This window comes from Mytilus californianus, unplaced genomic scaffold, assembly GCF_021869535.1.
Source record: "Mytilus californianus isolate M0D057914Y unplaced genomic scaffold, xbMytCali1.0.p SCAF_10, whole genome shotgun sequence".
Lineage (NCBI taxonomy): Eukaryota > Metazoa > Mollusca > Bivalvia > Mytilida > Mytilidae > Mytilus > Mytilus californianus.
Window position 1 is genome coordinate 40,025,486 of NW_026262582.1, and position 23,060 is coordinate 40,048,545.

General features: G+C 30.5%; 1 protein-coding gene across 50 annotated transcripts in view; it reads right to left on the reverse strand.

The window, feature by feature from the left end:
* The window catches only part of LOC127718104 (thioredoxin domain-containing protein 6-like), a 73,234-nt gene that overhangs the window by 20,954 nt on the left and 29,220 nt on the right, over positions 1–23,060 (reverse strand). For 17 of the 50 annotated variants that reach the window (XM_052223999.1, XM_052224014.1, XM_052224007.1 and 14 more), the window contains 10 exons: positions 14,725–14,760; positions 13,514–13,549; positions 12,104–12,175; positions 11,495–11,527; positions 10,186–10,212; positions 8,919–8,948; positions 6,082–6,111; positions 3,860–3,889; positions 1,774–1,803; positions 155–181 (listed from right to left, as the gene is read on the reverse strand). In XM_052223999.1, the coding sequence (XP_052079959.1) occupies positions 155–181; positions 1,774–1,803; positions 3,860–3,889; positions 6,082–6,111; positions 8,919–8,948; positions 10,186–10,212; positions 11,495–11,527; positions 12,104–12,175; positions 13,514–13,549; positions 14,725–14,760 (351 nt within the window). The remainder of the gene's footprint in view (positions 1–154; positions 182–1,773; positions 1,804–3,859; positions 3,890–6,081; positions 6,112–8,918; positions 8,949–10,185; positions 10,213–11,494; positions 11,528–12,103; positions 12,176–13,513; positions 13,550–14,724; positions 14,761–23,060) is intronic. The other 33 variants (XM_052224036.1, XM_052224047.1, XM_052224030.1 and 30 more) reach the window with 13 other exon arrangements.

Consider the following 23,060-nt stretch of genomic DNA (forward strand, 5'->3'; position numbering starts at 1 on the left):
CTCATAAGTCGAAAATAAACTGACAATGCCATGGCAAAAAAATGAAAAAAGACCAAAAGACAAACAACAGTACACAAAACACAACATAGAAAACTATAACTTTAACTACTGTTACATGTGTTATAAGCAGTAAATCATTAGAAATATTTTGTACCTGTAGAAGGCTCATCTGTTTTTTGTTCTGTAAAAAAATAATTCAGTTTTCAGCATATTGTGGAACATGTAATTAATTCATAATTTAAGCCAAAAGATAACAATTGAGTTGTATCAATAATATGTATCATAAAATGTACTTTAAATATTATTTTTAAGCATTGAGTAAGTCACATGAATTTGAAATGGGTTGTATCTGTTAGTCTAGTACAACAGAAGCAAAGGAGTTGTATCAAAAATATTTATTATAAAATGTACTTTAAATAGTATTTTTAAGCATTGAGTAAGTCACATGAATTTGAAATGGGTTGTATGTGTTAGTCTGGTACAACAGAAGCAATGGAGTTGTATCAAAAATATTTATCATAAAATGATCTTTCAATGGTATTTTTTAACATTAAATAAGTCATATGCAATTGAAATGGGTTGTATTGGTTAATCTGGTACAACAGAAACTAAATACTGTAACAATAAGCTATAAAGAACATATTTCGTCTTTAGTCTGTCCTTAATTTAAAATAGTAAAAATCTACAGTTAAAAGCTTCTAAGAACAAAAGCATAATGGTAAGATAGTCTTGCAAATCAAGTTAAAGCCATTACAAAAAGCCTCAAAAATTTATTTACTTTCTTAAGCCTGCCCTTTCCATCTAACTAAAGTTAAAGATATTAGAAAAAGCTACAAAAATAATTTGTTTCTAGTCTGCCCTTTACAACTAAAGATGAAACTAAAAAAAAAACCTGTATTACATCTTAAGTCTGCCTTATACAATGAAAATTAAAGATATAACTAAAAGTTACAGAGAATAAATTAGTCTATAGTCTGCCCTTTACAACTCAAGTTAAGGCTATACCAAAAACCAACAGAGACTGAATTAGTATACACCCATAGTCTGTCTTTAATACAACTAATTCAAGAAGATTAAACATGTACAAAGTCAACAGCCCTTCCATATACATCTTCTGTATATTTATTATTATTCATGGAGTACCAATTTTCTTGGATTTTGTGGGTTAAAGATGTACTAGGTCAGGTTCAGGAGTTTTTGTCAGATGTTCGGACTGCTTGGTTTTTTTCCTACGATAAAGGGTAAAATATTTTGCCCCATAACACCCATTTTTCTTTTCATATAAGACTTCAATAGCTCATAAAAGGTCATTTACCAAAATTTAAGCAGATTCTAGACTTCTTTCCTTTCGATTTGAGACCCAAATAATACCAATGCAAATATAAGGTAAAAGTCTGAGTCAGCCTTTTCCCACCATTTTTTTTAAAATTAAATATCTCAAAAAGGAGCTCCATAACCTATCAATATTTTTAGCTGATTTTGTTCCATAACTAATGCTCTTCTGAGTTATAGTATCAATTTTCTTCTGAGTTATAGTATCAATTTAAAATTCTAGATTTTTTTAATTTCACCTAAGTACATCCTTAAGATAGCCTTAAATTAAATTTTTAATAAATTTTCAAAAGGTTTGTAGCAAACTTTGGCAAAACCTAGAAATCATAATAAAAAAATATACAATTGTTCCTAAATCCACTGAAATTGGTACCCACGAAAACAAATGAATCCACAGTATTGGTTATATTGGCTATTTATGATATTAGATATATTTTGTACCTGTAGAAGGTTGTTCATCTGTTTTTTGTTCTGTAAAAATAATTTATTTGTCAGCATATTGTATAAAACATTTTTTGTAGTGTACATTGTCTAAACATTGTTATCAACCTAAAGCTAGAGACATGAGTTGAATATTCAGACAAAAGTATTTCAATGGTTTTTTACCTGTTTACCAGATATTAAGTAATGTAAATTTTAGAAAATTTTGTGTTGCTTTTCTTATTGCCAAAATTAAGACGGGATAGGCTTCGCAAAAGTATAAACTTGCATTATCAATTTATCTGAACACATTAAGATAAAATCATAACAAAAATCTACAAAAGCATTTATTTTTGATAGGAATATTGGTTTGAAGCATTTCCTGAAATCAAAATAATTAATCTCACATCTATGTCAATGTCTCAAAAACCATGCATGCAAAAATATGTGAATTTATTTTCAGTACTTTCTTTGCAACATATAACCAGGGCTGCCAAGTCTCACGCATTTAGCCTGAGACTCATGCATTTTCGTGCTTATTTGGTGGCATTTTCCTTTGATCTTTACGATTTTGGCCAAATCTCACGCATTTGCATTATTAAAAGTTGGCAGAACTGTATAGCACTGGATTCAAAAGTACCATTGAGAATCACACAGAGTACAACCTACTTAATATTGACTTTTTTATCAGACAAAGAACTATCAATGGTATTTTTAAGCATGGAGTAAGTTACATGCAACAGAAATTTAGTCTTAAATTTGTCATATACAATAGAGGTTAACGGTAACAAACATTTACATAGAAAAAATACTGTGTGTCCCTCAAATCATAAAAAGTGTTTTTTTATTAAAATTTCTGTGCTTACATTTCAAACATGAGTCAAGTTTTTAAATCTTTTACATTCTCAAAGTCATAAATATTAATCAACTTTAATTGCATAAAAATGCTTGTCCATCTGATTTTAGTTTTTCATTTTCATCATTGGAACAAATGACATTGGAACAATTGACATTGGAACAAATGACATTGAAACAAATGACATTGAAACAACTGACATTGGAACAATTGACATTGGAACAAATGACATTTAAACAAATAACATTGAAACAACTGACATTGGAACAATTGACATTGGAACAAATGACATTGAAACAAATGACAAATGACATTGGAACAAATGACATTGAAAAAACTGACATTGACACAAATGACACTGAAACAAATGACATTGAAACAAATGACTCGCATTTATAGAACAAATGACATTAGAACAATTGATATTGGAACAAATGACATTGAAACAGATGACATTGAAACAGATGACATTGGAACAAATGACATTGGTACAAATCAAATTGCAATGAATGATACCATTTATAATCAGCTAATGTCCAAAAATTTTATGGTTTGTACTTCATTTAAATCAAAAATATGATGTCAATAAACTTAAATGAAAAATATATTTCATGTTTAATTTTCATAATCTTTCAAGGAAAACAACTTTTTGATGTTATTGGGACACAAAGTATTAAGATAACAAATCATAACAAAAAGCAACAAAAACATGAAAAAGCTACAAAAAGCATTATCTACAATTTGCCCTATACAACTTAAGTTTAAAGCTAAAGCAAAAAACTAAAAAGATAATAGTTATTTTGTAAGAGTTTCCCCTTTACAAATAAAGTTAAAAGTTATAACAAATGCTATTCAGAACAAAAGACTAGTTATTTATGAGGGTCTAGATGGGGTTTGCAGAAAAGAGAATTAATGGGCCAAAGAAAATTGAAATAAAGAACAGAGAAAAATAGGGCAAAATAAAAATGATAAGGGAATTATTGGGTGCTAAAATATAAAGAATAGAGCATAATGGGGTGCTAAAATATAAACAATAGAGCATAACGGGATGCTAAATTATAAAGAATAGAGGAATATGACATAAAAGTTTAAAGAATACAGAAATGAAGGACCCCATCCAGACCATCTATTATAGGGATAATTTGTCAACCTAATATGAACTATTATGAACACTTAAAAATAAGAACATTAGTCTATTATATCCCATTTACAACAAGTTATAAGCTATAAATGATTAGATATATTTTGTACCTGTAGAAGGTTGTTCATCTGTTTTTTGTTCTGTAAAAATAATTTTATTAGTCAGCATATTGTATAAAACATTTTTTGTAGTGTACATTGTCTAAACATTGTTATCAACCTAAAGCTAGAGACCTGAGTTGAATATTCAGACAAAAGAATTTCAATGGTTTTTTTACCTGTTTACCAGATATTAAGTAATGTAAATTTTAGAAAATTTTGTGTTGCTTTTCTTATTGCCAAAATTAAGATGGGATAGGCTTCGCAAAAGTATAAACTTGCATTATCAATTTATCTGAACACATTAAGATAAAATCATAACAAAAATCTACAAAAGCATTTATTTTTGATAGGAATATTGGTTTGAAGCATTTCCTGAAATCAAAATAATTAATCTCACATCTATGTCAATGTCTCAAAAACCATGCATGCAAAAATATGTGAATTTATTTTCAGTACTTTCTTTGCAACATATAACACTGGATTCAAAAGTACCATTGAGAATCACAGAGAGTACAACCTACTTAATATTGACTTTTTTATCAGACAATGAACTATCAATGGTATTTTTAAGCATGGAGTCAGTTACATGCAACAGAAATTTAGTCTTAAATTTGTCATATACAATAGAGGTAAACGGTAACAAACATTTACATAGAAAAAAATACTGTGTGTCCCTCAAATCATAAAAAGTGGTTTTTAATTAAAATTTCTGTGCTTACATTTCAAACATGAGTAAAGTTTCTATATCTTTTACATTCTCAAAGTCATAAATATTAATCAACTTTAATTGCATAAAAATGCTTGTCCATCTGATTTTAGTTTTTCATTTTCAGCATGTGAAAATTGTTGTTTACATTGGAACAAATGACATTGGAACAAATGACATTGGAACAGACATTGGAACAAATGACATTGAAACAAATGACATTGAAACAACTGACATTGGTACATTGGAACAAATGACATTGGAACAGACATTGGAACAAATGACATTGGGACAAATGACATTGGAACAAATGACATTGGAACAAATGACATTGGAACAGACATTGGAACAGACATTGGAACAAATGACATTGAAACAAATGACGTTGGTACATTGGAACAAATGACATTGGAACAGACATTGGAACAAATGACATTGGGACAAATGACATTGGAACAAATGACATTGGGACAAATGACATTGGAACAAATGACATTGGTACATTGGAACAAATGACATTGGACCAAATGACATTGAAACAAATGACACTGAAACAAATGACATTGAAACAAATGACTCACATTAGAACAAATGACATTGGAACAATTGATATTGGAACAAATGACATTGAAACAAATGACTCACATTAGAACAAATGACATTGAAACAGATTACATTGAAACAAATGACATTGGAACAAATGACATTGGTACAAATCAAATTGCAATGAATGATACCATTTATAATCATGCTAATGTCTAAAAAATTTATGGTTTGTACTTCATTTAAATCAAAAATATGATGTCAACAAACTTAAATGAAAAATATATTTCATGTTTAATTTTCATGATCTTTCATTGAAAACAACTTTTTAATGTTATTGGGACACAAAGTATTAAGATAACAAATCATAACAAAAAGCAACAAAAACATGAAAAAGCTACAAAAAGCATTATCTACAATTTGCCCTATACAACTTAAGTTTAAAGCTAAAGCAAAAAACTAAAAAGATAATAGTTATTTTGTAAGAGTTTCCCCTTTACAAATAAAGTTAAAAGTTATAACAAATACTATTCAGAACAAAAGACTAGTTATTTATGAGGGTCTTGATGGGGTTTGCAGAAAAGAGAATAATAGGCCAAATTTAAAGAAAAATGAGCCAAAAAAATTGAAATAAAGAACAGAGAAAAATAGGGCAAAATAAAAATGATTAAAGAATAATTGGGTGCTAAAATATAAAGAATAGAGCATAATGGGGTGCTAAAATATAAACAATAGAGCATAACAGGATGCTAAATTATAAAGAATAGAGAATAATGGGCAAAAAATATAAAGAATAGAGAAATATGACATAAAAGATTGAAGAATAAGGAAATGAAGGACTCCCATCCAGACCATCTATTATAGGGATAATTTGTCAACCTAATAAGAACTATTATAAACACTGAAAAATAAGAACATTAGTCTATTATATCCCATTTACAACTAAAGTTATAAGCTATAAATGATTAGATGTATTTTGTACCTGTAGAAGGCTGTTCATCTGTTTTTTCTTCTGTAAAAAGCAATACTGTGTCAACAATTTATACAAGAATATGTATACAATGCCCCCTCACACTTTCACATTTCATGTTCAGTGAGCCATGAAATCTTTGTCAAAAGTCCTAATTTGTCATATATATATATAAAACAGTACACTTCAAAATGAACATATGTACAAAACTTTAAATTCATGTGAACACATCTTCGCTAGCCAAGGGTTACGATCCAGTCCCCTCCTCTCCACCCTTGGCAGATTGAGCCAACATTTGTGATTATAATGCTGCGCCATCTACCATCTGATAAAAGTCACTCCCATTCCGACTACATCATTCTTGACCAATGGTAGCACTTGAAATCTCTTCAGTGTGGAGGCGTAAAAATGGTTGTGTCTAGTGTTTACAAATTTTGTGAAGCAGGAACCGAAAATATATGTTGCCATTCCAACATTTGTGCGAGAAACATACTCAGAAACTAAAATTAGTTGATTAAGAACATTACAATTGTCACTAAATATCGTCCTATGTTTTGGGGGTAAAGACTTGTTGCACAATCAGCACATGGCAATTGTTTATGTACATTTTCTACATTTATACGTGATCATCTTAAAGGCGCTCTTTGATTGGATGCAGCCAGTTACAACTGCAACCAATGAAAATCATTACCTCGTGGATCCGAAATTCTAGCTTAATCCGCCAAGGGTGGAGAGGAGGGGACTGGATCGTAACCCTTGGCTTGCGAAGATGATGTGAACACAAACTACCATAAACCAAAATGATCACCTACAAAAACTTTAACCAAATAAGGGACAGAATTGGCTAACTTGCAACAGATGGACAGTCACACAGAGGGTAGGACAGACCATAAAATAATAATGCCGCTCGACTTTTGGAAATTGGTCTTAAAAAAATAACTTATTGTTACAGTAAAAGTTCATGATTTTCTGATTACAGATAAATTAGATTAATCATTTGGTTCCAAATTCAATTGCTTGCTTGTAAAGTTTAACAGAAAAACCACATTAACAGTGAAAGCAATGATTAATATGTGTTTTGTGTTTGCTTAAATAATTTGACATGCATAACGGAACAGTATCACAAAAGTGATTCAAATTTTACTTCAATCGTAATCACAAACGAAACGTATATCGTCTATATACCACAAAAAATAACAAACATTCAAAACAATAATCATATTCAAGTGATCATAGCAACTGAAAATTATTTGTTAATATATTCATTTTACATTTGTGATTTTCTTGCTTTGAAAGACATTAAAACTTACAGAAGTTAATTGAAAGTCTGAGTTACTACAAAAATATACAATTATGTTAAACTTAAGGATGTTCGCTACTCTTGTTTTTGAAATTTTGTTTTGTCAGATATTCGGAATCCTCTAGTTTTATCCATGTAGTGCCAATAAAAATTTTGCCCGCTAACCCCTATTTTTCTTTTCATATTTTTATTACGTATAGTTTAAAAAGCCATTTCTGAAAATCTAATAAAAAACTTTGTAATTTTTCATTGTTTTTGAAAGAAAAAAAGGTGCCAAAGTTAAATATATGAAAATCTAGAAAGAATCATTTCCCGCCAAATTTTCAATTGATTATATCTCAAAAACAAGGAACAGATCTTGTCATTTTTTTTTCTAAAATTTAATTTCTGTTATTTATATTCTATCAATGTATTTTAAATAGCTTGTTATTTTTAAACAGACCAGTGAACATCCTTAAAGGTTTTATACAAGTTTAATAATTGTCCTTATAAATACTAGCACGTAATAATATAGTTATATTAGGTACAAAGACAGCACTGATCTTATTGTGGATTCATTTGTATTTGTGGATACTTCTTTTCGTGGATTGCTAAAAAATTGTATGGTCAACGATATTTGATTTCCAGGTTTTGCAAATATTCAGTATACTAGCCTACAGAAAAAATTGTACTTTGTTAAACATAATATTTGTGGTTCACCTTGAACCACAAAATCCATGAAAATTAAAGTTCTACAAATCATAATAAATCCACAGTCGTTACTGTCCTACAAAACTTAAGTTTAAAGTTAAATGTTTGACAATCTTTAAATACATAAACATCAACTTGCACACTGTTTTAATTGACAGGCAATATTATAAGATAATAAAGTTATTAGGCAAAGAAATAATAAATTTTCTAAATTTTAATAATTGTTTTCAAAATAATTAAATAAAATAAAATTCATATTAGTTTTAAACAGTTAACAAAATGGCAAATTCTCATATACAGAAGCTTTACAAAGAACATAATTAGTCTATACATGTATATAAATAAGGAGATGATGATTGCCAATGAGACACCTATCCACCAGAGTTCAAATGTCATGGATATAAGAAATTATAGGTATAGTCTGCCATATACAAATTTCTGAAGTTTAGAAGCTATTGGGAATCGACCATTCATCTTTTCATCTTTTGAGGAAGGAAAGGGGATTAAGTTTTTTTCCAGGATAAACAATTTTTTTCTTGTTTCTGACTTTATTCAAAACAATCCCCCCCCCCCCCCCCCCCCCATACATGATATAGGTATGCAAAATTTTATAAAATTTAATGTGGTATTTTTTCTCTCCTACTAATTTCCAATGGAAACTATTTTTTTTTTACTTCTCAGCTGAAAAATTTTCTTTCTTCATTTAGAATTAGAATCAAACAGTTTAAAAAAAACATGCTCCCCCAACAAAAGATGAATGGTCTGTGCCTAAATGACAATTGCAAAGGAAACCATTGGTCAATAATCTACCCCATACAACTTAAATTATAAGCTAAATCTGATTAGATATATTTTGTACCTGTAGAAGGCTGCTCATCTGTTTTTTCTTCTATAAAAATATCAGAAGGTCATATATAGAAAAACTCAAATATTCTCAGACTGTTTATAATGAGGTTAAACACCGTTTCCTCATCATTATGATTCCTACTCTGTCATGGAAATCAATTTAATTGAAATTAGCTTGAAAACTCTATCACATACTCTAAGTTACACTCAACAAAGTTGACAAACACTTAAAAAAAATGTGTAAGGGTTCCGCGGAACCCAGTGTCTCGCCTACTTTTGCTGTTAATCGCAGGCTAAACAAAAATGAGGAAGTAAATCAATAAAAATATTCCTCTTGATACTATCTTTTGATTGTAAGAAGCTTCTGTCCAAGTTTGGTAAAAATCCAGGATAGTTTATGAATCTAATAAATGTTTAAAAACTTTAACTGCAGACTGAATGTAATGTTAACTGGAAGAAAACAAAATTTCCTTCTAGATACTAGCATTTGATCATAAACAAGCTTATGTCCAAGTTTGGTACAAATCCAAAATAGTATAAGAAAGTTATTAAAATTTTAAAAACTTTAACCACAGAGTGAATATGTTGTTTCCTGGCAGAAAAGTCCATTTAAAAGTAAAATACAGAAAAAATGGATTTATTTTTTTACAAAATTTCCTTCTAGATACTAGCTTTTGACCATAAACAAGCTTCTGTCCAAGTTTGGTACAAATCCAGGATAGTTTAAGAAAGTTATTAAAATTTCAAAAACTTTAACCACAGAGTGAATATTTGTGGACGCCGCCACCGCTGACGACGACGACGGAATGTAGGATCGCTATGTCTCGCTTTTTCGACTAAAGTCGAAGGCTCGACAAAAATTGCCTGCGGTGAGGCTACTGTAAATTCAGAAATTGTTGCATGCATTTATTATTGCAATTTTTGAAGAATTAACCAAATAACAAGTTTAATTATTGCGATTTTAGGAAATGCTAAATACAGATTTACGTATTTAATATCAGAATGCTAAGTCTTATTATTGCGATACTCAATTAGTCGCATTATTCGCATTAATAAAAACCTCGCAATAATTTCTGAATTTACAGTATTTAATGTAGACAGCAAAACTGCTGTTCAGCGGCATATTTTAAGAATTCTAAAATGCTGATGATTTGTATAATTATACTAGACCAATTACCAAAAGTGATGACTCAGCAATATATTTTGAAAAAGAGTGCCTGTCTAAGAAAACATATCAAACGTATATCTTTTCTTTTTTAAGAAACTTAAAACTTAGTTACCTTCTTTGGTTTCTTCTTTTTGGGTTTCTGTAAAAAAGACAAAAAAAAACCTTAATTTAAATACAGGTCTTATACAGTTATGTGTGTTGTCTGAACTGATTTTTATTTCATTGTAAGTACACCCAACAGTTTGAAATATATGATAGACTTTGTTCTTATGTTGTACTGTTACACGACTGTCCCAGGTTAGGGAGAGGGTTTGGCACCAGCAAACATGTTTAACCCTGCCACATTCTGCCTGTCCAAAGTCAGGAGACTGTAATTCAGTGGTTGTTGTTTATTACTGTATATCCTATTTGTTTTTTATTTATTGTTTTGTACATAAATCAGGCCATTAGTTATCTCGTTGGAATTGTTTTACATTTGTTATTTAGCTTACTATGCATAGTGGGTTTTGCTCATTGTTGAAGGCTGTACAGTGACCTATAGTTGTTAATTTCTATGTCATTTGTCTCATTGGAAATCATACCACATCTTCTTATTTTAACATGAAAAAGAAGTCAAGACCAGAGGAACCTGCCAGACAGATATATAAACTATACAATCATTTCATACACCAAATATAGTTGACCTAAAAGTATCTGAGAAACGAACTTCACCATGAAAACTTTACATTGACCAATAAATCATGAAAATGAGATAACATTCAGATGAACCCTGCCAGAGAGACATGTACACCTTACATCATTCCATACATCAAATATAGTTGACCTATTGCTTAAAATATCTGAGATACAGACTTGACCATAAAAACTTAACCTTGATCACTGACGGAGTCATAAAATGAGGTCAAGGTCAGGTGAACCCTGTCTGACGAACATGTTTCAAACTCAATAGATCATGACTGAGGAGGCAGGGCCAAATAATCTCCATGGAAATGAGATGTGCCAACACTAATACAACTGCATACCAAATATCATTGACCTACCACTAGTGGTTTCCCATAAACTGACCTAATCACAAACTAATACATTGTTGATGCCGCCATTGACAGAAACAGCATACCTAAGTTTTTTTTTACTCTGTCAAGGTTTTTTTTAAGCAGTTGCTGAACCATGAAAATGAGGTCAAGGACAATGGACAAATGATAACAGGTATGAAGCATCCAGATCTTCTACATGGTCTATTGAAACATAAATCTTTATACAAATAGTTTACCTTGTCACCCCCAGATTGTAATCCCTATGTGTCTGGCATAAAAACCTAGTCAAAATGTTGCAGACTTTCAAATAATATTTGATATTTACCTAGCATAGTGAAATAACATTTGATATTTACCTTACCTAGTCAAATAATATTTGATATTTACCTTGTCTAGTTTCTTCTTCCTTAGCTCTTTGTTCTATAAAATAAATAAAAAAACATCTGACAAAAGTTGTCTCAGAAACTTACAAGATTTCATACTGGATTTAGAACAAATAAGGATGTTGAATGTTAATATCGTCTACTTCCTGAATAATTTAAAACTCCTTCAGGACTTTTTATTTTGGGGGGTGGGGAGTAATGCATTAAATGGTTTTCCATAATCTATATATTTCTCTACTATCCAATGCCTACGTCTTAACTATATATTTAGCAAGACATTTTACTTTTGTTTTTTTCTTCCAATACTTTTCCTACATTTGAATTCTCTGCATAAAATTCATATGAAGCTAAAGAAACATTCTTATCCTTGCCAACAAAAAGCAATAACAAAACAAGAATATGCGTCCATACAAAATCTGGGCCAAAACCCTAATTTGGCATTAATATTAAACAGTACACTTCATAATGAACATGTGTACTAAATTTCAAGTTGGTGTGACCATAAACTACCTTAAACAAAAACTTTAACCTATCTTATACAGAATGGACAAACAGACAGAAATACCATGACATGTGTGTATGACCAAAAAGACTTTCACAAACTATGACTTACCATCTAACTGTTGCTGTTTAACTTCCGGTGATGATTCCTCTGCATCCTTCGTTGAATCTGATACTGGCTTATCTATAAATAACAAATATAACCTTAATATAGGTATCGTCATCAAATTTGAAAATTTTGATAAATATTGGTATAACAGGGGACCACTTTCTTTTGTTTTTAAATGTTGGGCATCGTCAAAATATTACAGAGTTCACGTTACATGTATATAGAGACAATTTTAATTTCTGTGGATTCAATTGTTTTATGGATACCAATTTTCAAGGATTAGGGGATTGTATTTTCAAAGGTTTCTAAATTTCCCGTATTTTCAAAGTCTGGGTTACAAGCCTTTAGAAAAATTTGAACTTTTGTGAACATTTACATTTGTGGTTTGATAACCTATACCCACGAAATTCACAAAAATTGGAGCCCCCACAAATAATAATGAATCCCCAATAGCATGTTGTTTCCAAAGTTTATAAATATTAAACTTTAAAGTTACATCCTGATCATTTTAGTGATCACATGGTCAATTGAGATATTATAAGTATTAAATATGTTTGCGCCTGTCCCAAGTCAGGAACCTCTGGTCTTTCTTAGTCTTGTATTTTTTTTTCTAATTTTTGTTCATTTATATGTTTCAGAGTTTAGTGTGACGTCCATTTTCGCTGAACTAGTAAACATTATTGTTAAGGGGCCAGTTGAAGCCCGCCTCCGTGTGCAGGATTTTCCAACTGTGTTGAAGCCCCATTTGTGGCATTTGGCTGTTTTCTGCTCTTTGGTCAGGTTATTGTCTCTTTGACGCATTCCCTGTTTCTTAACTTTCCATTCTCAATTTTATCAAATGTTACTACACATATTTTCTGATATAAATTAATCAACATTTTTTTACATTTTAAGCTTGAATGAAGCCAATTTTTATGATATATCAAAGCTCAAAACAGACATAAAACAAATTGTAGAAAATAAAATGATTTTAATTTTCAATTTTTAGTATTTTGCTGGGTTCTTTTTAATTATAGAATGATATTTAACATGACTTAAGTTTTGACTCATTTTTCCTGAAGTAAAAAGTATCACTCTCATAAACCTTGTTTACAAGTGGTAATTAAATAAATAATTATTGACTTTTTTTTTCATCTAATCTGAATTTTTTCGTGCAAAGAAAAGACTGAACAAGAAACTAGCATCTACAATTTCCTAGCAACATTTACTAGAGATTAATAACTTTGAGGTAATATAAATAAATTTAAAGCAATACAGAGAATGGTTTAGGAATAGTATTGTGAGAGAGAGAGAATAACAGATATTTTGCAAGAAGTTTGAAAGCTCTGGGAAATGAAATTAAAGTGGGTATCATCTAGCTATAACAAGGTTTTATGTTTAGTAAAGAACGTTTTCACTGGCAGTAAAGACAACCTGCTTTTCCAGGAGTAGGAACTTCTGCTGCAAAACCTATAAATAATTTAAGACGATTATGTTTTTTTTCTGCTAAACTTCCCATTAGTGATGTTTATATCAAATAAACACAGTTTCATTAAATTTTAACTTGTCAGATAATATATTTTCTATTGAACGATTTTCTTCTTCCAAAAATAAATGTCCGTGGGTGATTAACTTAGAGAGCAATGGGGCTTATTAGTCATCATGCACATTGCTGAAAAGCAGGGGTTTTCTTTACTAGTGGAATTTTATGAATCTGATTTACTCTTATAGTATTTCATGCAGTCAAAACTCATGTGGGGCATCGGTAGCCGAGTGGTCTAAGTAGTCAAACTACTGTATCACTAGCAAGTCAACACTAAGATTGTGAGTTCGAATCCCGCACGGGGCAGGTGCACTGGACTCCAATCTTAATTGACTAGGATTGTCAGTTTTCCTACCGAAGATCGTGGTTCTCTCTGGCCACTCCGGCTTCCTCCGCCAATAAAAACTGCCCGCCACGAAATAGCACAATAGTGTTGAAAGTGGCGTTAAACATCAATCAATCAATCAATCAAAACTAATGTGTGTAAGTACTAAAGATACAAGATATTTATCATCAGCGTGAAACCTCTTCGAGTTTCCTATGGTCCTTGATCTTGTGTTGATAAATATCTTTCCAATCTGGCAAAATTGTATGAATTGTTGCAGCTGGTTACATCAATATGTGTTTTATTTAACAGGCCTATTTACTATAAAGCTGATAGCTGATTTTGAGTGTGTACAAATGGCAATGGATGTAATGTTGTTTGTTTGCTAAGCGGACCATGAAATGGATAAAGCATAACTAAACCTGACAAGCAAAAACATTCATTTCAATGCTTATATAAAGTTAAATAATATAAAGCAGAATGCATGTGTTGTCTTGCTAAGCACATTTTTAATTCAATGTATCGAAAAACAGGAAGAAAGTGTCTGATAGTTATGAAAAGTGCAACAATGTTACAATTCATCACTGTCGAGTTGCTGACCAAATATGAAGTCATCCTGTTACTTCTAGAGATAGGGTATTTAATTATTACAAAGAGCAAAACCATAAGTCAGTTTAAAGATATATTATTTGTTAGTATCAATCTATTATTTGATGATGGGAAATTTGAGAATTACAAGATATCAATCAATAAATTGTATCTATTTAAGAAACTCACCTTCTTCATCTTTTTCTGCTTCTTCATCGATTGTTTCTGTAAAAATTTCAATTTTAAATTAATTTTTTGAAATTATTTTATTACAAAATATATTATTGGTTCTCATAGGATTGATAATATAGTACATTTTTTACTTTATGACATGACAAAAAAAGACAGACAGACAGACATTCAACAAAAAATGATTTCAATATTCTTACATTCATTTGTAAAAACAAAGTATTCAGGGTTTAAATTTTTGTTTTTTTTGAAAAAAAAACCACATCAAGAACTAGCGACCAAGAAAGGTTAACAATCCCAGCATGTTTTTCTCCCTCAATACTTCACCTGAATACTCATTAACTTTGAATAGCAAGCTGTTTTTTTTTAACCCATTAAATTTCAATTTTTTTTTCAATAAACATGATAAAAGAAAACTTTTAATCTAACTTCTGCTGATTATTTCCCAGCATGCTAGTTGTCACAGATACTGGTATTTAGTTTTACATCTTTTGGTCATTGGTAGATATTTGTCTCAGTGGCACACTTACCACATTTAATCATTGTTATATAAATGAATTAAGTTCTGTTATCAATTTGTACTAAATAGCTTGCAAAGTGCTCTTAAATTACTGTGCATTGCTAAGTCTGCTACCTACTGTGCAGTGCATTGTAGTGATGGGCTATCTCAAAGTGTCATTTGTAGTGATGGGCCATCTCAAAGTGTCACATTTAAAACTTATTTTAAAACTATTCAAGCAGGTCTGTCTCAAAAAGCTTTTTCGGTATGATTCTTTCAGTATTGGAATTTTTTTTTAGAAATCTTACAAATAATTCCAGATATTTAGGTGGACAAATGACAGTTTGAGACAAACTCTAAAGATAACATATAGACATGATAGAAGAAACACCATAAACCAGAATCTTCAAATATTTATGCATTGTACATATATAACAAAGACAGTCTGAGTGAAAAAAAAGAATGGGCTAAAAACGATCTTTGTCTCTAAAAATCTTCAAATTAACAAGGAGTTCCATGTTCAACCTAAAATATTATCTTCAAAATGTAGTTTCACTGAGGTACCAATTCTCACATATCATTGGTTGCAGTTTGTAAATGACCTAATAGTATTATGACCTTCTGTGAAACAGTTAGGTCTGTTTTAGTCAAACTTAAAAAAATTAAGGGAACTGCTTCATATCAAGTGCTTAAAGTTTGTATTTTAAGGTGGTAAATAACACTACAGGGAGATAACTCTGTAAAAATCAGCTGAATGTTAAAATGACGTTCTATTGTTAAGGAAGTATTAAGCTTCTCAATGATCAAAATTAGTGTTTGTCAAACTGCTATATATCCAATGAATTTTTTCCGATAAAGAGTGTGTTTCAAGTTTTTGGAAATTTTTATATTTTTGTCAAAGGGTCAAAGTAACTATTTTGTCAAAATTTTAGGAAAATTAAACGACCAATTTAATTTTAGTCAAGGTGTTTGGTACCACCTTAAATATCAGAAATAGCAAATCCATCCTCATTTCATATATTTTTTCAAAGTTAATTGCTTAATACATAATATGTTTGATAAGACATTACCTATTCAATATGAGAATACATATTTAAGTTAATTCCAAGCAAAATCCAGTACATTTGGAAGATAGAGAGTATTCAAGCATTATTTTTACTAATCTTCAAGCAATTAAAAAAAATATTTCTATAGATTAAAGAATGGAGGACTTGGTTGCAAAAAATCATTATGTTATTAGAGATACTGCAGAAACCTAATTGTACAACAGCACAAGACACAAACAAGATAAAAACACAAACACAAACACATAAATATACATTGTATATTCATAATATATAAAATGTGAGATCAGTAGGCTTTTTGAATAATTATTTTTTCCAATTATCTATAATACTTTAACCTGAAATTGTTTGTCTTTTGAAGTTAACTTTCCTTGGAGGAAACGTGTTCAAAACTCTGAGTAATTATAAATTACATGTAAACTGAATAAATGGAACAAAAAATTAGTTTAGGTTACATGATAACATTTATGTATTGACTTAAAGTCTGTTTAGGCCTAAAATCTAAGAAATGCAAGCAATACCTATAAAATATATGGCCCATAAAACGGCAAAGGAACGGTCTATACATATATGCTTTTAACCAAGGGGCAAAGAAATTGTTTAGACATACGTTTGATAGATTTTCTTTCAATAGGATCCTGATAAATCTGAATTTAGCCAAATTCTACAGGGTTCACACTAGTTAAATAATCTTCTATTATTATGTTCACAACTTTCACCTGAGATATAAATAAGTGTTCATTCAAATAAATTTCAAACTATAATAAAAAATCTAACAACTAGATTCCACTAAAAATGTCCAATTGCCAAAACAGGAGAAGTTGTTAATTTGAAAACTTTTAGTCTGTGTAAATAAGAGGCTTTAATTTCACAATGCTATTAAAACATTTTGTTGACTTCAAAGAAAGTTGTTTCCCTTTAGTGTTATGCCTACTGATCTCTCATGCTAACATTACTATAAAAGCACAGCTATATCCAAGGTTATGCATGAATTACAAGTTGCTGCTAGACATGTGACTCCATTAACACTCCCACCAAACACGCTCTTTGATTAAAATCTGTTACTACCTTAAACCACAGCATATAATTAATATAATGACAAACAACAAACAATATACATCAATTGTGAAAAATATAGTTGAAATCTTAATAAAAAATCACTGTCTTTAAATGAGAAGCAATTAATGATTTAAATAAAATTTTACGAAAGAATAGTTCCATCATTTTATTTTTTTCAAAATTTTCATGGAAATCTATTCGTGCAAAAGAAAACACCTGATATGAATTTAGGCAAATAATACATTAAACAAGTAATTGATTTTAAATAATTACTGGAAAAGTTCTGCTGATATTAAAATTTTAAAACTTATTAATTAGGCTACAGAAAGTATTAAAGATAATTTTATATAAACTCTGAATATATATTATTATATTAACATGCAATTTGTGAATAAAGGCAATTTATCGTTACAATAACAATCAATAGCATCAATTTCAGAATTAAATAATACTTAAAGGTTTTAGTCCCTTGAACAGAATTACCTCCCTTGTTACTTGATTGTTTTGTCAATTCTTATCTGATAACACAATGGTTATATTTTTCAACCCATTCTAAATGTGTATTTGTTACTCTTTGCATTTAAAAACTTAGAATATTTTAAATACCAGAAAGAATCTATTCTGGTCCAAAGATATTTCCAAAATTTTACAAACTTGTGGATATAAACATATTCTTGCAACTTGGTTTTTTTTTTTTTTGCTTCTAAAACTGCACTGTTGAGTTTAAACTGGTCTAAATACAATGGATTCAGTTTAAGTATAATTTTCAAATCCCAGGGCGACTACGATTAGAAGAAACAAGCTTCTCCCATCCCACAGGTAGACCCATGCTGAGAAGATATCTTTAGATTTATAATTACTCTGCAATGTCTGATTGAAATTGCTCTTATAGAGGTACTGTAAAGTTTTGGACTTCAATCTCCTCGAAATAAACCATTTTACCGTATTTTATGAGTGGAAAGGTATTAAACATCTTCTAGTTGTATTCAGGACATAAAAATGTTAACATGTTAATGGAATATGAATATTTGTGTTGATTAAAATGACGTAATATATAATCTACTCATTTTTACATATTAGAATTTAATCTATATAATTATTTGTGATTATTTCAAAATAACTTTAAAAAGTGTTTACATAAAAAATACCGGTAACCTTATTTTGTTTTTTAAGCATTTTTTTTTAAAGAAAATGTGCAATTTTGCACATGTCTATTTCTAAAAATAACATTTTCAAAAACATAATGTGAAAAAGATGCTATTATTCGTGCCATGTTGATCAATGTCTGATGAGTGTAACCTTATGAGGGCTGTTCCATTAAAACATAATGGTTTACTTTTATAAATTGTAACCTGGATGGAGAGTTGTCTCATTGGCACTCATACCACATCTTCCTATATCTATGGTACCCAGGGAAGGCTCTTTAAAAATGGGGTAACCACCTATAGAGGCAAATTAAAATTTTGCTTACATTTTCACTGTGCAAAAACATAGATGACACCCACCTATAGTTGAGATTTGAAAGAGCCTTCCCTGGGTACCATGTATGTTTTAATGGAACAGCCCGGACAATATCTATCAAAAACTGATCATTGAACCTTGAAAATGAGGTAAAGGTCAATGCAAGGGAACCCTGTCAGATGGACATTGCACTCATAATGATTTTATAGACCAAATATAGGTATATTAAAACTCACAGTAGCAAATTGTTTGACCTAAGCACCACAACCTAACAATGACTTTAAAACCATGAATATGAAGTCAAGGTCAAGTGACCCATATCAGATAGACAACGATTCTACAAACCAAATACACTTGACTTATTACCCAATATAAAATAAGAAATTGACCTCATTACAAAACTTTAGCATTGACCACTGAACCATGATATTGAGGTCTATGGGCTTAATATAATTGACCTTATATTCATTATAACCTAGAGATTCCCTAAGTACTTAAATTTATATCAAAATCAATCAATAAACCATGAAAATAAAGCCAAGGTCAGAGACCACATGACTGTCAATGCCCATCCTACAAGGATTCTTAAAAGATCTAATGAAGTTGACATCATTCAAACTGAGAAAATGACCTAAGCATGAAATTCAAAGTTGACTTTAGTAAATCGCTGAACCATGAAAATGAGGTCAAAGAAAACTTCCAAATGCAGGTCAAAATCTATAAGCCATCTAAATACAAAATATGAATTGTATACATCTTTACCTTCAAAAATATCAAGACTCATACAAATAGTTTATGCTGCTATTGTATCAGCATAAAATTCTAATTATAAAACTATGTCTTCCATTTTGACACTTATGTTGCAGGTATGTCAAAAACCAACCTTTTGTGACAGTGATCTTCTCTTTTCAGTGTTGCCCCTAAGCAAACATAAATTCTAAGAGCCAGAAATTTCCCCAACTGCGCAAGTGTCATATTTTCATATTTGTATATAAATATGCTTTTTCCCAAATCATCAAGACAAATTGATTAACTGCTGACAACTGTATACAAAATTACTGACCATAATTCCCCCTTCTTCCAATAAAGCAAAATAAAAAAAAAACATCTATACAGTACGCACAGAGAGTTTGTAATCGCGAACTCTAATCACGGATTTCGGAGTGTAGCGGTGTCACACCGCGAATCACGGATTATACTCCCAATTTTCTCCAAAGATTCTCTCCCAACACCGCGTGGCTGTTAATTGGTTTATTGCCCATCGGATGTACTGAAAATTAATGACGCGTGACAACATAATCGGATTAGCCAGATTTATTACCTTTGTACATTTAATCGATCTTGATTGCACCTGTGTGCTTTAAAACACGGTATTAAAATTTCCTTTCTTTGACAGATAAAAATGTGACATTTTCATTCAAAATAAGATAATTATTCTTGTATGTATTTGCCCCATGTCATTGTCATTTGAAATAAAACGTACAAACGTATAAAAATACGAATAAAACACTTTTTTTGTATTTTTATTATAGTCCGGTCAGGTCATAATTTTTGTTTTTTCAACAAAGACGATTTTACTACAATTAGAATCTTTTATGACCTACTCAGTGAGCAATAACCGGTTCATTAATTGTTCAATATATAAATATCAACTGGCTTAAAACAAAATGATGTTTTTACGGTAATTTGTCCAATCTAAACCCAAGAGTTAATTTATCGGATCAACAAGTGAACTCTGTTACTTTCAATTTATTTTGCAATGTAAAATATTATGTTTCACTACCTCGGTAGATTACCGACTTGAAATATTTGAACTCAGAAAAGAAACTGTAAAGTGACAACTCTGTTGAACGAAGGGAAAACGTTGTGTATGCAGGATTTTTACGATCTACACATTTTCACAGAGGATCTCTACCAACGCCCAACAGGAACTGAACGACATGCATCCTGTTTTCATCTACCATTTATGTATATTGTTGACCATGGACGTATACATAATGTCCAGGTTTATGTCCTGTGTTGACTGAGAAACGTAAAATTAAAAGGCTGGTGTTCGTTTATTCAGAAAAGGATTATATTTTAGATTCCGGTTAATCAATTGTAAAAGGACCTTCTAGAGCCTCAATCTTAAGGCATACAAATGTCAATCATTCCAAAGCAAATTTAAACCCCGAATGAATTTTCCCACGGTCATCCAGAAAGGTCACCTGAGTTTACTGTTACGTGATAATATTTCCCGCCAAATAAAAATCTCGTGGACAAAATTGATGTCACTATTTTTAGCATTCAATATTGTGATCGAAGTCAAGTTCAAAGTTCAACCACGGACTGTTGATCACTGAGATGTGTATCGTCTTCCCACGGCAATTAATTTCTTTTAACAAATTTAAAAATCAATGTCCTTTAAACAAAACACAAGTTTACATTCATTGTGCGTAAATGAATATTATGCAACGACGAGTTGATGCAGCTATAGAAGTATTCCTGTTGTAGCCGAAATGTAATTATTTATCCTAAAGTAATGCCAACAAATCGTAAAGAGAAAATGCCGTAGACTTATTAAGCATAACGAATGGTGAATAGTATTTTCTTTTTTACTTGCATATACAAATTTTAAGACACGTAATTTTCTTTAAACTGCTCACTTTTATATTCAGCGTTAGTTTCCGTTTATTTTTACGCAAGTATGTCTCTTTTCGTAAATAAAATAATTTACCGATGAACTTAAGGTCAAAATCAAGTATAGTTTTTGTTATAAAACTTTAATGCAATTGAAAGAATTAACAACAACATTCTGCTTTTAAATCTTTAATTTGTTTCAAGCAATTATGTAATCGTAAAATGAAAATGACGTGGACTTATTAGCATAACGAATAGTGAATAATATTTTCTTTTTTACTTGTATACAAAACTTTGAGACATGTAATTTTCCTTTAAACTGCCCACATTTATTCAGCGTAAGTCTCCGTTTATTTTTACACAAGTATATCTCTTTTGTAAATTAAATATTAATTTACTGACCAGAAATAAAACGAGGTAAAAATCAAATATAGTTTTTTTTTAATAAAACTATTTTTAAATGTACAGTGTAATTGAAAGAATTAACAACAACGTTTTGCTTTTAAATCTTTTATTCAGAAATATAACCTGATTATTAATAGACAGGAAATACAATTGTTTAATTACATAAGTAATCTCACATACCTTGACTGTCGCGTGCCGGTATAGATCAGAAGGATTAGGGCAATTAATTACCTGGTGTGACACCGCGTCACACCGGACTGGGAGAGATGTCGCTAATACAATAAACAAAAGGTAGCGAATTTACGCGGAAGTCGGAGGGAATACTCCCAAATTTCTCCGAGAATTTAGGGAGGGATGTCGGAGTTTCCTGGTGTCACACCAAGAAAAAACTTGGTGTTCGGAGTTTGGGAAGCCTTTCGCGAAATTTGTACTGTAGTTGGGAACAAAATGGTGATAATTCCTCTTTTTCCCACTAAAAAAATTTCATAATCATCTGTAGTTGGAAACTTGCATAAAAACGTTTACTTTGCCTAGATCTCATTCTCAGCTACTTTGTTCTTCAAAGACCTATTTTAAGTTCTTTTTATGAATAAGTTACACAAGTTGACATTTGTTCTTATTGTGACGAAAAAACTTAAGCATTGTACAAGAAAATGCATGAATGTGAAGATTGTCTTTAGCCACAGCCAATGCACCATTACCATGGTAATGTGAAATAATATCCAATACACAAGTCCGCTAAGCCATTCAGTACAGCCAATCTGTGCTAAGGTGTGTGTCATACCTAGTCTTCTTCTTCAGTTGTTATGCTTGATGCAGCAATCAGGGACATTTAACGAAGAATTTGCAAGCTATTTATGGACTAATGATTAAAGGTACCATATAAAATTTCAAGCAAATTTCCAGCAAAAAAAAATAAACATTTTTCAATTTAAGTTAAAAGATAAGGGAGGATAGCTGAAGCTAAACACAGTCACCAAAAAGCAGATTCTGACATCAAATGAATTACACTTTATAGATTTTGTGCTTTTAAGCACTTTCCTTGATTTAACCTTCATCAGGAACTTTCAAATCAAATTTCTTTACTCAACAGTTTTATTTGTTTTCTGGTGTAAAAGTTATTTTTTTTACATATTTGTTTACTTTCTTGAAAGTCATTTTTATTGGAAGGAACAACAGTATCAACCATCAGCTAGGTTCTTTGTAGGGTCAACAATTTCCAGTAACGT